The following is an 18315-nucleotide window of genomic DNA, read 5'->3' on the forward strand; positions in this document are numbered from 1 at the left end:
AAATGATAGGTTTTACGGTTTAAGTAATTTTCTAGTACGTTTGTTTTAATTTATCCTAGCATATCGCTATACTTCACCGTGGATCGTCCTGACGAAGCTCGCACTTCTGGAAGTCTGGTTGAGTGCAGCGTAGAGTCGACGCGCGTGCATTCGTCGCCGATCCTCCGACAGGTCGGCTGTCTCTCTTACCCTCTCTTTCTCTCTTTCACGCGCGTCGAAGAGACTGCCGCCGATAGAGGCGCTCATGGCACGCTCGGATTAAGTCCGGCTCGTCGAGCCAGATAGCCGTGAGTCCGTCCGCGGTGCGGACTGATCGCGCCGCGCGCAACGCTGTCGTAAGTCGTAAGTCGTACGCGCTTCTCGCGCAGAAGAAACGCGTTTGTTCTCTCGAGTGTCGACACTGTTGACAACAAACGGTAAAAGAAACACGCGCACCCCCACTCGCGCGGGTGGATTGCGTTACGAGGCGATCGGTGAGAAGGTGAGAAAAAGAGAGAAGGGCAATCTTCGCGAGCGAGCGAGCTCGTAAGAAAAGCGATCGTGACAGCTGGATCGCCACAACTTGCGAGAACACCTCTTACTTTTCTCGGCGCAGCAGCCGTGCGACTGTCGCTCGAGGACGGAGTTGCGTCGCTTCGGTGCTCCGCACACCGCACGCAGTAAATCATATCATCGTGGATAGTTCGAGCGTAAATTCAGCGTCAAGTGTATGTGCGTGTGTGTGTGTGTGTGTGCGCGCGCGTGTGCAATCGTATCTCGGTGAGAAAAGAGTTTTATCTCTGTGATGTGTGACGGAGTGAACCGGGAGACGACCGATCGCTTTTCCTCCTGCCCGAACGTGGAATGCACTACGTATCGGAATGCATGGAACTCCAAGAAATCGTCGTGAGTTGTGGCATGAATAAACTTTCGGTGAATAATTGACGACAGGTTTGTCCCTCATGATCGATGGATTCTCGATTGTAATCCAGAGTCGCGTTACGACGCGCGTTACTCCGTTTTTTTTTCAGTGAATTTAATGGATTATAATCAGACTCCTATAAATCGTCGTGCAAGTCCCTACCCTCTCCCCTCTCGACAGACTCGAAGTGCTCACTGCGATCGTAAATCTCGACCGGCTTTGCCAACAATTCCAACGGCATACATCCTATCTGCACCGACGGCAATTCTCTACGATCGTCGCAGATTCTTCGACCAGTTCCACCTGCAATCTGCAGCTGCATCTCCTCTTCCATCGGTTTCTTCTGCAGCGAATCTTCTTCGCTATAGACCCATCCGATCTTGCTGAGCCTGCCTTGTTTCTTCTGACGTGAGCTACGATTTTCTTTCGGAGCAGATATATTGAAAGATTTGTTTTAACAGAAGTTTTAACAGAAATTTTGTTTAGATAAAAAATAAGAAATATCGGCAGAAAAAGTGTTTTAGGCAAAAAATAAAGAATTTTTTTTTCCATACAAATTTAGCACATTTCGAGACAGCAAAAAGTAATAGGAACCTTATTACGTGATAAGATAGTCGATAAATGCCCCTCCAACGACAAATGATAAATATATACATGTTTCGGTAAAAAAATCGCATTTTAAATTAGAAATTACATAACAAACAGCATAAAAAAGTTAGATACATAACAAATATTTAAAAATATATAATAAAGAAATAAAAAAAAATATATATATATACGTATACGAAATATTGGAAGATTAGGAGGAGAATAAAGGAAGAATTTCTTGTGGAAGAAACAACTACGCTGCTACGAAGACGTACACACGAACGAACGTAAAACAAACTTAAATAAGACACAGATAAAAGGTAGCTCTTTGCGGAAGAAGCCGCCACGGAGAAACTACGACGAGAGTCGCGCGTTCACAGTTCAACGCCTCGCGTCATCCGCGAGTATCGGCGTACAGAGATAACACAGCCAGCTGATATTCGTCTTGGTTTAACGACGCACGTGTTCTCTCTTTCTCTTTCACTCGTTTGGCTATACACCGTTCAATAGTCTATCTATATTTAGCACGAGTGTCGAGAGGAAAAGAGCGACGAAGAAATATTCCAAAGGAACAAGTCAGCGCGACGAAAGGACCGTCACGAAAATCCAAGAGAGAAAGACACAAAGACTGAAGAAGAAGAAACGTAATTATTGTTATTACTGCGACCCTGAAGATCGTATGTGACTTGGGTTCATCCGCAAGGACGAGAGGGTATTCTAAGAGGCACATTATCGTAGTATTGCCAGTATCTTGATAGCATACCCTTGACATTGCACCCTGCAGTCGATACCGAAGAAGAGACACCCGATACGCAAAAATGCGGTAGCGCGGAGTCGGAGAGTGAATTGGAGCTAATCGAGAGGGGACCGTTTGCAATCGAGACCTAGTATCGCGCGGTATGGCGCGATAGCCGACGCAATGCGTGTGGCTATCTACTTACTACGAACAATGCGCCACAAGATAAAATAAACGTCAACACAAACGTGACAGATAAAAAGCGCAGAGCTCGACTGACAATTTAGCGTCGACATCCTTTCAACGCGAGCAAAAAGAAACTGAAACGCACTGATAATTCGTGCTAGATAAGCATGATAGCTTCTCACGATAATCGGACGCAATTTGCGCCGTGAACTACACGTGGATCCCACGATCGTTTCGAGGAGATTTGGGAAATGCAAAGACATGCTGACCACTGAGAATCCTGAAGAGTCGCCAAAGCGGCGATCTACGTTTTACGTGCCATTGGACGGCAGCGAGTCGGTGCGGCAACCGATTGCAAAACTGACTAAAGGCCACTCAACAGATGGCAGTTGTGAAAAATTTGCCTGCAACACCTTTCCTATCGGTAGTACGTCGAAGACGCCAACGTCCGGGTCGCTTACGCGCACTTTGAGCAACAATGATGGCTTTACATCGAGGAGAAATGCAGATGAGACGTTACCCGAGGTGAGAGGGAAGGTGCAGTCGTTGACGAGAATCTTCGAGGCGTCCAAGTGCGAACGGCCGCCCGCGACGTCCAGTGGTCAAACGGAACAGAGGAAGAAAGTCGAGAGAACGAGGTCGTTCAAGACTATCGAGCGATTCCAAAGCCGGTTCACCGGCAGGAAGGACTCGAGCAATAGGAAGGATAATCGTTTGAACAACACCATTGCCTGCTTCGAGGTGGAGAACGATGCCGGATGTAGAAAGAAGCCGACGAATGCCGAAGAGAAACCCGTGGCGAGAATCGTCATCGAATCAGCTCCGAAGTCGGCCGGATCCAGCCGCGAGCACAGAATCAGCCATCAGGAGCCCAGGATCAAGCAGAACACGACTCTCACGAATCTTCTGATCCGTAGGACTCACAGCACGAAGTTGGCGAGGAGCAACAGCACGTTGGTACGGCTCGGAAGGCACGCTTCCGTCGATAGTCCTTGCACCGTCGAGAAAACGGATGTTCGTGCAAATAACGATAGGTTCAAGAACGAAGAAACCACCGAGGATCCCGCTGTCGCTGATGATGAATGCATCGAGTCGTCCGTCTTCGAGGACGCCGATATCGATGGCGGAATACACTCAGGTAGACAAACGAGTCTTTCCGGTTTATTAACACCGCATGTAGATTCTCAATCCGGATCGTCAATGCAATAAATTAAATATGTGATAAAGATGCATATTGTTTAGCATAATTATGCTGGACATCATGTTGATTACCATGCTAATATGATTCCAGATTGATGTTGATTTATGTAATGAAAGTAGTTCATTGAATTACTGGAGCAATTTTATAGGTCGTCATATATCTATTAAATATTTCATTAGAAATAGTGAGCAGTTAAACTATGATCATTTAAAATCATATTTATATCAATATTTTTTGAAGGAAGTATTCTTTTTTTATTTTAGTACAAAAAGTTCAAATGAATTTTATCAAGATAATCTTATTGATAAAAAAAATTTGTATACGATAGGTCAGTCAATAAGTAACTTTAATTTAGCTCTCGACAATCAAGGTGATATATATAAAAATTAAAATTAGTTATTAACTCACTCACGTATATCTTTACGAATATATGTAAAGAAATCCTTTTTATCGTGAATATCATATTAAGAGTAACGTTAGAACTATGAAGAAATTTAATTGACTTTATACATACTTGGCATTAATTATCTTATACTGCAACATCATGTTATTATAATGAGCCGAAGCGCAAAATGATATGAGAGCTACGTTTAGTAGTGAGTGGATAGTAAGATATTTAATAGTAACCTATTCGCGAGATCAATCATATCGGTACTTAAAATCGCCGGAATGATGTTCAAATAAATCAGCCGAATGTACCGGTTTACACGAGTAAGCAGCGAGTGTTAATTAGCCACTTCCGCACGATTTCTTACATCAACCTCAGCCCCTAAACGATTTTTGTTTTCGACTTGATAATTATGCAATAATTACACGTTACGTTGTTCCCAAAGCTGCATTTAGGAGCACGGCAAGATTTACGAGGAGATCGAAAGTTCTATCAGTAACAGATTCTGAAGATTAATAATTCGCTTAATAAGATCTTAGATAAACACTGCAGACCTGCTTTTCACTTTTGAAAATGCTTTATGACTATCTAAACATTATACTTATTCCAGGATTATCAAAGAAATCCTTTTTATACATGTTTGCAGTAAAATTAAAAATTATTTTAATTATATAATAAATAGTACAAAAATTATAGTATACACTCAAACTAATGTATTTATTTTTTTCTAACATGAGTAGGTATTGCACGAGTTGCATTTTTAAATTAAAAATTTTGAAAATTTATGTGCGTTAATAATTCTGTTGCTTTCTTCTAACATAAACTATAATAAAATTTTTTTCTTGCATTATCTCTAACATGTAAAATCGAGAAAAAAGAATTAACTATTCTTTTTTATGGAAAATTGTATATACTATGTTTTGCACTCAGTTTTAAGTACTCACTCTGTATTATACTCTAAAAGTCTAAACACGGCGATTGAAAGTATACAACTTTTACGAGCCATAATATACTAATCGTAATTACATAGTACAAAATTACAGAGTGCGTTCATCGCCGAAAGAGTCGCGGGACTTTTAAGGGAAGCACATGCGCGTAATGATTATACACACAAGCGAAACTGCGTTACGCATTGTCATATCTTTCTCGATAATGTATCAGCTTTTTGCAAGCGATGATAATATTTACGCGGAAACATGCGTACGCGGAAACATTATAGTGATCTCAACATTCACATGTCATTTTCAATATATTTATCATTTGTCATATACATAAACAAAATTATCTTTTTTTATCTTAAAATTAGATTGAGATAAATATTATATGTTTCTAAATAATAAAATCGTTTATTAAATCATTCTTAAAATTATTATTTTAGTACTCTTATTTTAGAACGTTTTAAAAATATATTAAAATAACAATAATTAACGAGCGTTAAATTATCTGTCGAAACATATTTATTATATTAAACTTTCTTTTTTTTTCAACTTTTTTCATCATTAGTAGAATATATCTTCGTAGAAAAGAAGATTGATCGTGAAAGGATTTAATTTGATTGACTGCAAATCTCTGTTCCAAGAAATATGCTTCGTTCGAGCAATCCAAATTATAGATCGCGTTTCGCATTATAAATAAAGCAAGAATCTTATATTAAATAATTTACGGTTTAGAGATCAAAAGAGCTAAAGTATAAGCGACAAGGCTTTATCTAATTCAAACTACGGCGAATGAATTGTCGCATTTCACATCGGCATGTCCTCCTTCCCTCGAGTTAATTGTGAAGAATGCAAAGCATACACAGCTAAACACGGTTATTGGAATAAGTACACACGGTCGCGCGTATTAAATCTTCCCTCGAATACACTCTGATACCGCAGATGATGGAGCGTCTACTCATATTTTCTTCTTCGCTCTGTAAAATTATCTTGATATATTGGCGAAACTTAACAGGGCTGATCTAATGCTTCGAGAATCTTATTATGGTACAACGAAGAATCAGCGAAAAGAATATGCATATACAGAGTGTCCCAGATCCGACTTTGGATTCGATGTCATTTGTGATTAGTTCCTAAATTTTAATATTAAGTATTTTATTGATTTTTTAATTCGTTGAATTATAATAAATCTCTTAATTTAATATTAAATGGATTAACGTCAATTTTATCTTGTATTTGAAAAAGAGCTCTTTTTTTCCTTTATTTTTAATCGCTTAGAACTTTTTAGATTATTTATATTTCTGCTAAAAAAATCTATTTCAGACTGATTAACGAATGTACATGGTTAAAAGATGATTCATCGATTCGGATCTAGGGCACCTTCGTATACCTCGTTTATTTTTATTCCGAGAAGAGCACGTGTGCATTACGTTGCTTTTTACGTATAGAACTGTATAACCGAATAGTGTCATTGAAAATATTCAGGATAATAAAAACAAAATCTTCCCTTATCTTCTTGTCTTCTAAAAGAGCTTACTTTGTATGATAAGCTACGGAAGAATTAGCTTTATTTTCAATTACGTTCAGATAATAAAGCATTCGCGTATATTAGGTGCATATCAATACTTATGTCTATATAACTTATTATTCACTATTCTATCTTTTAAAGAGAATTCCTAAAATGGTTTATTTAAATATTTAATAAAACACGATAAGCCGTTTATGATAGAAAAAATTCATAATATAACAAAAGAAATAAAACTATATAGTTTATACATAAACATAAAAAGCAAAAAATTGTATCTAAACAGATAACGCATTGAATGGTTCCAAAAATTCGTATATAGGGTAAAATCAGGGATTATGGCATAGGCTACTAATATGGAATAGTGGCTTATTTTTTACCAAACACGTCATAACAAGCAATGAACTCGGTCAGACCAACCGTTTTGCTACAATTAACATTTATTCATTTTCGTTACGTCAGAAGATTCGGTAGCTTTTTCTAAAAAGTGTTCTCACAAACTGAAGGTAAGTTTTTTTAATACTTATATTGCACAGACGCTTTTAATAATGTTGCATGAACAATATTATGCAGATTAATTGCTGTTTCAAACTTGTTTATTGCTACGGAAAGACTTTATTTGTCATATGACGACATGCAGGTAATGTGGAATACATCGATGGTTGAGAATAGATTCCATGCATATAGCAACTTATTCGTGATCAGATTAGGTTAGGTTAGATTACAGCATGCATTCTATATCAGTTTATTTGCGATTTATCAGCTTATTTGCGATTTTTTATTTGTCCATGCGTAATAACGTTCGTAATGATGCTATTATATTTTCTGTAGTATTGTACAATAAAAATTGAACAGTTTTCTATTTTTCTTGATCAGTTTATATAAATAAACAAATTTGGACTTTATTTATTGTGTTATTTATTACTATGGTCAAAATTTCATCGGTATTCCATATTACATCCCATTTTTTAGACCCTCCCATTTTTTCACTTTTGACTTTTTTGTTAATATTGACGTTGGACTTAAATTTTGGTCACCTTCATTTATTGGATGTTATAGTTAACATTTCCTTATTATTCCTCAAGAGTTCTGTGTAAATTTAAAGTCTTCATATGCATTTATATCGGAGCAATGTTAATTTAAAAAAAGCTATTCCATAATCCCTGCTTTTACCCTACTATTATATTATATAATATTTTAATTTAGAAATTTTGAAGCAATTTTTTTTAGCAACGTTTTCTAATCGCGTATCACGAGCTCTCAAATGAAGGCAGAAATTGTCTTTATCCGATCGTAACGTAGCGAGGGAAAGAGGTGTGTAAGAGGTGTTTCATATGGACATAAACAAGGTGTGAGACATTTCACGTTGACATTTCATAGTTATCTTACGTTGTTTAAATCCACAATCTACTTTGCCAGAGCTTATTGCATCGGTTCTAAACTTATGAAATTATTCCGACGTGCCGATAAAACGAAACCAAGCGAATCTGCCGCATGATTTCACGAAAGCGCCGTTGCGACACGCCGCGGTGCCGTTTTCTCGATGCCATTTACTGCTCCACGACTGTTTCACCTTCTTTCCAGCGTCACGATCTCTCTATGCTAATTTTGTCGGGAAGTAGGAAATGGTGCAGCGCAATAGATTCACCGAAAGAATGGCAAAGTGGTAAATTACGTTTACGTTACCACACGAATGGAATAAACGCGATGGACGTAGCGAAGGTTTTATCGCCAAGTTTAGAATGATTTATACTACGGCTAGTAGATTGCAAACTGTACTCAACAAAGTGCTTTAGTTCTATTCATTTTTATGGCTATATACTGACATCGGAGTAAGTGCTACTCTTTTTATCATATAACGGACATTATCGTGAATATTATATTTCAATATAAAATTCAATTTATTGTATTAGAATAATATTAATAATGTAATGTATTTTGAGGAAAAAGTTGATTTATGTTCCAATGGAATCAAGTTTACGCAGTGTTTAAAATTCGAAAATAAAGTCTTTGGGTATATAGTTTCATGTTTATAGAATGTAAATTCATCTGATACTTAAAAGTTTAGAGTTAACAGTTTTATTTTATGACCATGAAATTTCTATATTCTCAATTCGTAAAATATAATTTGCACAATTTAAAGAGGACTAGGAACGTCAATCACTAATAGATCCTATCATAGATTCTATCCGTGTAGTTAGATGCTGAAAATTGTGCGGTAAATTGGACGGGTTGAGTGACAGAAATGAACGAGAGGGTTTTTGCGGTGGCCTCGTAAATCAGGCCGATACAAAGAGGAGAGAAAGAGAAGAAGATCGAATTTCGCGATTCTGTCGACGAATTCGGTACCGTTAGAATGGCAGAAATTGCATCGCGACGCCTGCCACCGCACGCCTTTTATTTCTCGTCGGCCGAAGATCATCTTAATTAAAGAACCGGAGGATTACACGCGTTGACTCATAAGTTGTTCAAACGAGTCATTACTTTCCGTTCATCTCTCGCTATATGCCGTAGCTAAACAAGTAAGAACAAGAGTCTATCCAGTAAACGAATGCAAGAAGTATAAATGTAGCTAATGAATATTACGGCTCTCATTGCTTTTTACTTGTAAATTTTACTTGTAAGAAACCATTTCTAATTATATTTTTAAGTATTCTGTAAAATATGTATTAAGATGTAGTTATTAAGATTTTTATTAGTTACATTTTAATATCACAAAATTAATTTACGATATATTTAAAAAATAAAATAATCGGAAAAAAGATTTACTTTATTTTTAATGCAATATTTTTTTAAGTTACACATAGAGCATTTTATTATATATATTTTTTTTTAGTTGTCTTTTTAGTATTTGTAATAAATTGTGCATTTAGTTGTTATGATATCGTTGTTAAGGTAATATAAAGTATATGTTATTTTTGACGAAGGTTGACAAGATTAATAAACCTGACAGGAATGTGGTCCCCGGGATTTTTGTGACTAACTAGTTGGAACACGTGACCGCTAACAACAGAGGATCCTCACCGTTTGCAAATCGCGTTGATTGCAATCCAGGGACCTGCATCGACATTTTTGAGAACCTACTTATATAGTGGCCTTTCGTTCAACCACCTGCCCTCCTCGAGTTGCAAATCGAAAGAAAAAGTTGCCGTGATTATAGTTCGCTCGACCAAACTTCTCTGGCATACAGACATTGTGTCTCTATATATCTATACCTATACTTTCGATATTTTCTTTGCTATCTCTTGTTAAATATGTTTATCATTATTTATGATTAATTAAAAAAAATTAAAATATTTAATAATAACAATGATTTTATAAATCAATCAATCTTTTAAAAATTGGCAAGAATTTAATCGATATTTTCGTGTTTAAAAAAAATATGTTAAAAGTTTTACTGTTTGAATATTTTAAATAATTAAATCTCATTATATACATATTTTGTTTTTTGGCGTGCGAAATGCAAATTTTTATTTTTAAAAACCATTTAAAATAAAATCTTTGTTATAATAATAATAAATGAAATCGATTTTTCATGAATTTGCTTCTCTATACAGCTTACGACGTATATGATAAGCGTGCTTTACAAAAACACCATAAGGTCGGTATCGCACGATATTACTGTATGGACCATATTGCATGGCGTTCGTAGAAAAAGTATAGATATCGCGCCGCCACTGTTCGATGTCGTTTATTCTCTGAACTTTCAGGATTTCGTTGCGTTTCGCACAATGATACGAGTGTGATTTTTTTATATTTATTCTGACGCTCTCGCTGAGTTTTCACGTAAAAAAAGTTTATCCCATTAATCGATCTTGCAAATGCATGATGTTTAAGAGATCTGACCAGATCATTTTTTTTCGATTTATGTTCTATTTCCGTCGCTTGCCTTGTCTCCATGAAAAATTACAATGACATCGCAAATGGTAACTTTATTTTAGCAATCGCCGCGAGATGAAAATTCCGTTCTAATCTCTTTCTCTCTCTCTCTATTTTTATACAAATGGGGAACTCATTGAATCACTCGCTCGGAAGAGACATGGGATTAAACGATAGAAAAGAGATCATTCAAAATCAAGCAAAATGTTTTAACATTTTAAGTTTATATAGTTGTACTTTATTCAAAACATTATTTTCTTTCTCTAGTCTAGATTTCTGTTCGCGATTGAATTTTTTATTTTGAAATTAATATTCCATATTGGTTTAGCTGTGATAACGGACAACATATCAATGATATTAGGAGATAATGACAAAATGCTACTGCACTGACCTTATGGTAGATATTAACGGCATCTCATTGACGAAAAGTTTCGTGTGCGAGACTGAACCAGATTTCTTCAAGGCGTATTGCTTAATAGGAGTTTCGTTGTGAAACAATTTCGACACAATATTACTTAATTACAACTGATACCAGTTTAACTCATGGCCTTTCATACCATCGTGCAGTTTACACATCACCAATTAAACTTTCAATCGTCGATTACAATTTGTTTGATGGTATCTAATTCAAATGTAATGCTTATCGTAGACAATACAAGTTACAGTATCAATGCATGCCGATTAAGATTATATTCTGCAAGTATCAAAAATATTAAACTTTGTACCTTTATACGTGTGTTAGCATTATTATTTTAAAACAATATAAAGTATAAAATATTATATGGAAGAGAAACGAAGATATTTCGAGAAATTCATGTGTCACTATCCATTATTAACAAGAATAGACTGAATTGAATTCACGAACGGGAAAGAGTGTCTTCCGCGAACGACCGAACGTGAGAATATGCTGGAAATCTATTCCCATCAGATTTCCTAGTATGGCGAAATTCTTCGATTCTGTTTTCAGAAAAGAAGTTAGAGATTCCTTAGCGACTCGTTTTCGTTTTCTCACGATCGATTTCGCGATTGACTCGTTCTGATTTCATTTATAGTTTTCACAAAAAAAAATGGAATTTGTCAATTTTTTTATCAATTCGTAAATCTTTTTAATCCATGTATATTATAGAATGACGAATATTAAAAAATTATATTTAATGTGGAAGTTGGACATAAAATGTACTAAAGATTTTTAACAATAAATATTGCAAAAGTACACTGAGAAAAATGTCCGTTCAAAAAGTAACGAACAGATATTTCCGATTGATTTTGATCGGATTTATAAGACTATCCGATCAAATTTATCGGATTTATAGGACTATCCGATAAATTTGATCGGATAGTCTTATAAATTCAATCAAAATTAATCGGAAATATCTGTTTGTTACTTTTTGAACGGATAAAGCCCGGAAATTTTTCTCAGTATAGGTAAAATAATAATGTCCAGAAAAAGTTTGCATATTTTATTGATATTCAATTGCTTATGAGTTTTACATATATTTACATTTCTTACTTTTTTATCGATAGCTATCAACAACACACACTAGAATCTCGTTATATGTATTTATATAACCGATTCACATCTCAATGTTAGAGCAAAGTTCTGTTAGTCAAGGCAAGCTAACAGTCGACAGACCGCAATTACACGAAGTGAGCGGATTTCTTTCCTTTCGCCCCGCGGCGGTGGTGGTTGGTGCGTGAGAACAGCGAGTGATCGAAGTATGCTGCTGTGCATGTCAAAAGTCGGTAACGAAACCTGTTATTTTTTAATACCCGATTATTTGCCAATTTTTTATCGCAATTATCTACTCAAGGAACTAAACGAATTTCTCGTAGAAAAATTATCACGAACGGTACAGAACAATAGTAGCATTCTTTCATCGAAAGTTTGTTATCTGCATTAAATGATGGATGTTTATCAATCTTATGTATAAATTCCTTTTATTGAGACTTTAAATGTCTTCAAAGCTTTTCTTTGGAAGGAAAATAACATATTATTAATTATTATTTATATTATAATAAAAGTACGCAAGTAAAAATATGATGCCTATATTATAGGAATCTAAAATGTAAAAGCGTGACTGCTGACATGAGATGGACATGCATTATTTAAATAGACGGTAGATAAAATCAACTGGGGGAATATGTGATAGTCACGATCGATTTAGTTCGATTCATTGAGCAAATCTTAAATCAAGCGATATACTGAAGGATTTCGCTAACGTCGTGGAAATAGGGCGTGGTTAAAACAGTTATCGAGAAAGGTCACGGATTAAAACAGCTCTCTTTATTTCAGGTGAGAAAACGATGCTCGTAAATTATCGATATACCGCAGAGATATATTTCTGCTCCCTATGTATCGCGATACGAATCGATACTTGCAACAATCGATTGAACTCCACACGAGCATAGCTTGACTTCATTATCATCCAGCTATCAAAATTATTTTTATATATATATAGAAGATTATGTTTTTACATTTATATATAAAAAATTAATTTAATTGTGGCGATATCATTAATTTATAAAACTATAATGGCAAGCATAACTATATTTATTGTATTCCTATTTTTTATATTATTTAACATTATATTATTTTATTAGGTGTTAAACTTAATTCCTGCCATTTTTCGTCTCCAAAATTGATTTGTTTCGAAGGGAAGATGAATGAATACCTTAATCAAAGTAATTTCCTCCATTTTCTACTTTATTACTAATTAATAATACTTTATTAATATTACTTTGATTAAGGTATTTTCTTTCGAAACAAATCAATTTTGGAGACAAAAAACGGCAGGAATTAAATTTAACACCTAATATTATTTATCAAATTTATTTGTGTTATTTGTATATTTTGATATGTCTCAGTTGTTCTATAGTAAACCTTGTAAATCCATAAATATGGAAGTGTGTATGCGGTAAATACGCACGTGCGGACGTCACTCAAGCTGATCATTTCGTTACACATGTGCTTCTCTCCGACACGCGATTTTCCGTACATTCGGTACTGCGACCGGCCTACTGAATTCTGATCGGCACAGCGAATTAACGTGTGCCAGTTGTATTTGGCGTCTTGTTCATCGATTGCACGTATAAACACTAAAGATCAAAGTTAGCTAATTAATGTTGAATGTGAATTGACCGTCAACAATTCATCACCCGCTATAGCCGTTTTCCATATAGGACGTCCCACATGGAGAATTCAACGGAAAATGACTGACAGAGGCGTGAAAACAACGAGGTTGATGTATGCAAATGTGACTATATTCCTTTCCCCTCGAAGATAGAAATCCCGCGTGGCGCATAGTAGAATCCCTCGTTTACTCTTAAGTTTAGTCTGTAAGCCATACAACTCGACAATAAATATGCTAATTTCCCAGTTGCGGCACTCTAGTTTTCACACATCGATAGGGGAAGATAGGCGCATTGCAACGCAGACAAATAAAACGATCTAAAAGTCAATCGTCGCATTGTTTATTTAGTAAATATCTTTTAACTATAATTTATTTAATAATATATAATATTTTTTATTTAAAAATAACAAATATATCCTTTTAGTGAATGATTTATAAGAATTATAATATATAAGAATAAAAATAAAGCCTAGAAACAAGCAAAAATTAATTTAAATTCACTTTATATACCTATAACTTCCTTCTTTATTTGTGAAATATTATTCATTGTTGTGAAATTTACAGTTTATTATTTTTGCAATATTAGTCCACAAAATTTTAAAAACTTGCTACATGCAGTAACTAATTTAATATACCTAGTGTCCGTAACATGTGTCAGTGAAGCATTGTTCGCACTGGAAAAAGGATCACGCCAAAACATATCGCCGGCGATATGATGCGATTGCATGTATCGCGACACATTTTTCCATCTCGTTTCTAAATGATCCACTTTGCGTTTCATGGAGCAGCAGCTAACATTATCAAGTTCAAAACGGTTTACCGGACATGACGTAACGATAGGCGTCAGTAATCTGGAGAACATATTGTAATGACTGATTCACTGCATTATAAATTTTATTTATTGCTTGGTAACGAAAACAGTATTTATATAAATGATCGTGAAAAAGGTATGTATATGTATGCATGTTATTTAAAAATTGATTTCTTTAGAGAGAGGTGGCCGAACTGTTTTCTAAAACAATTTATTTTATTGCTCCGAAATATTGACAAGCTGTATCCAATCGGTGTAATTGGCACAAAGCTTCCTCATTTCCTTGCGTTTGAATGGAGCTACCGGAAGTGACATCAGGCGAATGCGTGACGGGCGTACGTCGGGTTGCAGTGGATTCCGCAGAAAAATGCCGATACACATGTCCTACAATGCAGCCAGATGCCATTAAGTAACGGTCGGCACAAATGCATTGTCGAGGACACGATCAATTGAGATAGCAATTTACTACGAGGTTAGCGGCAGAATTGAGCGTTAAATTGCGCGGGGGTGAAACTAGTAAAATTTACATGTCGCCTTGACTGAAAAGGAAGCACGGTCCACTAGAAAAAAAAATCTGCAGGCATTACGAAATCTGATTACAATGACAGTACAGAATTAATTAACTATTCTCATTTATTGAATTTGTAATGGTGCTTATCTTTTTGTTGTTATGTCATCATTTGTTTTAAAAATAGCAATTGCAAGAAAAACTTTTCAAATGATAATGACTTATTTGTTTTTGTTTATTTTGATACTTATAATTAAACAATAGTTACAGTTTTTTATAGCGTCTTAACTTTAACAAATAGTTTTTTAATATAAAAAATAGTTGGAAATTATACACAGTTTTTTTTTTGTGAGTCTATAATTACTATCATTTTAATTTTGATTGCGCAAAGCCATATTCCGAATGATGTTATATGCGAAATAACATAAAATAAAACATATGCGTCATTGTTAGATATCAAAGGAGTAATAGCAACTCAATCCCTCAAGTTAAATAATATTCTGTTACTTTTAATTTTCATATATGCAAAATGTATTAATCTATTTCTGTAGTTAGTTTCAAAATAAATCATATTAATCTATGCACTTAGTAAATAATAAACTAAAAAGTAAAATTTAATACATTTTTTAAGTTAAATTGTTTAACTACTATCGTTTCAGTTAAATTAAGGACATATACTGTAAACAATAAAATTTTTTGTACAAAAATGTTAATTTTAACATTTTTGCATGCCTAAAAAAGTCCAATACATCTTTAAGTTTAACATTTTATTTATAATAGTGCAATGTGTCGAATAGGAACAGTGATAACTTGTAGAAATAGGTTATATCACTGTTTAAAAATAACTCTAATTGGGTATAATTTGACATTATGAATTTAACAGTGATTAACATGTATATACTAGAAACACCGTGAATTTGCTTGCATGGAGCAACGAACTCTCCGATTAATTACAACAGCTGATTAGCGATACGTATGCGCGCGCGGTAACTTATTAGCGCAATTAATCACACGATTGTCATTAATCAACGCGTCATACTTTCTACTTTTGCGATCATCGCATTACACAATGCCGTCATAATTTTTTTCAAATGAGTCATCATGACCTCCGAACACGCAGTATCGTGAGAATTGTAATTATTCGAAACGTTATCACTTTTTATGAGAATATTTTAACTTAACCACGTTTTTTTAGATCAATATCATTAATCACTACTCACTATGTTTCATTTTTTCGTTAAGGATTTTATATATAATTTACATGCAGACTAACTTTTCATTTTTCTTTCTCTTACACACACACACACACACTCGCGCACGCGCGCGCGCACAAAAGCTAAGATGTATTAATTAAACATTCACTATAAATATTTCATTACAATAAAAATTATATAATTTCCAATTTCTGTATAGTCTCATAAAATTATAGTTTTCTCTCATAATCTCTTAATAGAAGATAAATAATATGCATAAACAACATACACTGTTAAATCTATAAGTGTCAAATTTAACCTAAAGTAAGTTGCCACAGCTCCTATTAAATATTCGTTATTTTATTTACTAAAACGATAATTAAATTTGAACAGTGCATAAAACACATGCTGTTAGAAAATTGTTGTTATACGAGATTGCTACTAGCGAAAAATTTTGTATAACCTATTTTCAACAATGAGAGAGTCCATAATTTCCGTAATGGTACGTGAACGTAGTCAGATATATAGTTAATTAAGTTTGCGGTTGAATTTGTCAGCCGTTGTTATCGCACGGTTTGCTTTTCCATATTCGAGAGCGTTGCAGCGCGACGTTTCATCTCGTCGTGAGAATTGCAAACCGCAGAAGCGACGATAGCGTTTCCGCCTTGGCAAAACCATGGAATTTCCATTCCTGCCGAATGTGACAGAATTAATATCATTATTTGTCAATTTGTAGAGATAATTACATCGTTTGTCCAAATACCGTTTACTTCATTATTATCAATCATTCTGATCATCAATGAATGTTTAATTTAATTAATTTAATTATTTAGTGTATTCTCCATTCATTTAGAAAGAATGCTTCTTTTTGAAAATAACAAGATATTTCTTAGGGAAATTATCATAATATATAAATTTCTGAAAAAAAAATAACTTAAATATATTTTCAATTAGTTAGAATTTGAGAACCATCAGTTAAAAACGTTTTTTATTATAAAAGTATGCTAAATTGAAATATTGGTAGACATAAAAGGGGGACGGGAGAGAGAGAGAGAGAGAGAGAACGTTTATTATTTTTAATTATAACTAAAATATGATGCAACTAAAGTATGAAGTAGGATGAGTATAGTCTTGACAAAGTATTCCAATATTTTTTTATTTAATAATGAAAGATCTAATCTCAATTGATTAAAAAGGAAGAAACAAACAAAAATACACAGTGTAACTGTCGATTTCTGTAACTTCTGGAAAGCTTATTGTCACGAGATGTGAGAAATGTGACGTTTTACACCTTTGTCTGCTTCAAATCACACCATCTGACTTGTCTGAAATTCGCGCCTCGAAATGAGCCTCCGCATTAATTTGCATAATTACGTTACTCGATAAGGATCATCCTCCATTGTTGGGATTTTCATTCACGGAAAAGAGTTGCGCGACCTACATAATTGCCTTCGTCACCTATGTGTACGCACAGAGATGGTTGGGCCTGATTCGGGAACAATGAGCATATAAAGAGCGCCTTAATCCGCAAAAATGTATCCCATTGTGACAGCACAATTGCACCGCCCTTCCATCTCCCTTTCGATCACTTTAAAAGCTACTTTATGGCACGGGTCATGACTAGATGAATATCCCTATAGTTCTGTGGCTCACTACCGTTAGAGTTAAACTTTTTTCAAGCTTTGTCGCACCTTATTTGTGCGAGCGTCATCCTATCGATGCTGCATCCTATCAACCACTCCCCTTTCTCGTTGCATCTGCATAATTCACCGAATCGATCCGACGTGCCCTTCTGATAGTTTATTTAGAAAGATGATGCTATTGAATCCCAGAAATAGCATGACATCGTTGATTTATATCACGTTATTGCTTTGATCGTGATTTTCATGATTTTCAATATATGTAGCATTATAAAATGCGGCTAGATCTCGAATATTATAATAATAAAATATATCAAATTAAAGATTACTCTTAAAATATGTACTAACATTTATTCAAAGTTTGATACACAGAAGTTAAAATAAAATTTTTATACACTATTAAATTCATAATATCAATTTATACTATAATCTAAGTTATTTTTTTATTATTTCTATGGTCTACTTCATTCAGTATAGCGTTAATTTAACTAAAACAACGGAGTTAAACAATTATTTAATTTAAGAAAATGTATTAAATTTGATTCAAATTTAGTTTATTTGCTAAATGCATACACATGTTAATATAGACGTTATTCACTTTGAAACTAACTATACGAAAATTGATTGATTTACATTCTGACACACATCATGGAAGTTAAATAAAATGTTATTTAATTCAAAGCATTGGCACTG

General features: G+C 34.5%; 1 protein-coding gene across 4 annotated transcripts in view; it reads left to right on the forward strand.

Moving 5' to 3' along the window:
- raskol (Ras GTPase-activating protein raskol) overlaps positions 1–18315 on the forward strand; it is a 152708-nt gene that overhangs the window by 68816 nt on the left and 65577 nt on the right. Inside the window, exon 2 of one of the 4 annotated variants that reach the window (XM_018515724.1) lies at positions 1856–3549. The exons of 2 other annotated variants lie outside the window; for them this stretch is intronic. In XM_018515724.1, the coding sequence (XP_018371226.1) occupies positions 2673–3549 (877 nt within the window). In that variant the 5' untranslated portion in view covers positions 1856–2672. Of the gene's footprint in view, positions 1–1855; positions 3550–18315 lie in introns of those variants that run through there. One more of the 4 variants, XM_018515725.1, reaches the window with a different exon arrangement.

Source organism: Trachymyrmex cornetzi, unplaced genomic scaffold (genome assembly GCF_001594075.2).
Source record: "Trachymyrmex cornetzi isolate Tcor2-1 unplaced genomic scaffold, Tcor1.1 scaffold59, whole genome shotgun sequence".
In the NCBI taxonomy this organism is placed as follows: Eukaryota; Metazoa; Arthropoda; class Insecta; order Hymenoptera; family Formicidae; genus Trachymyrmex; species Trachymyrmex cornetzi.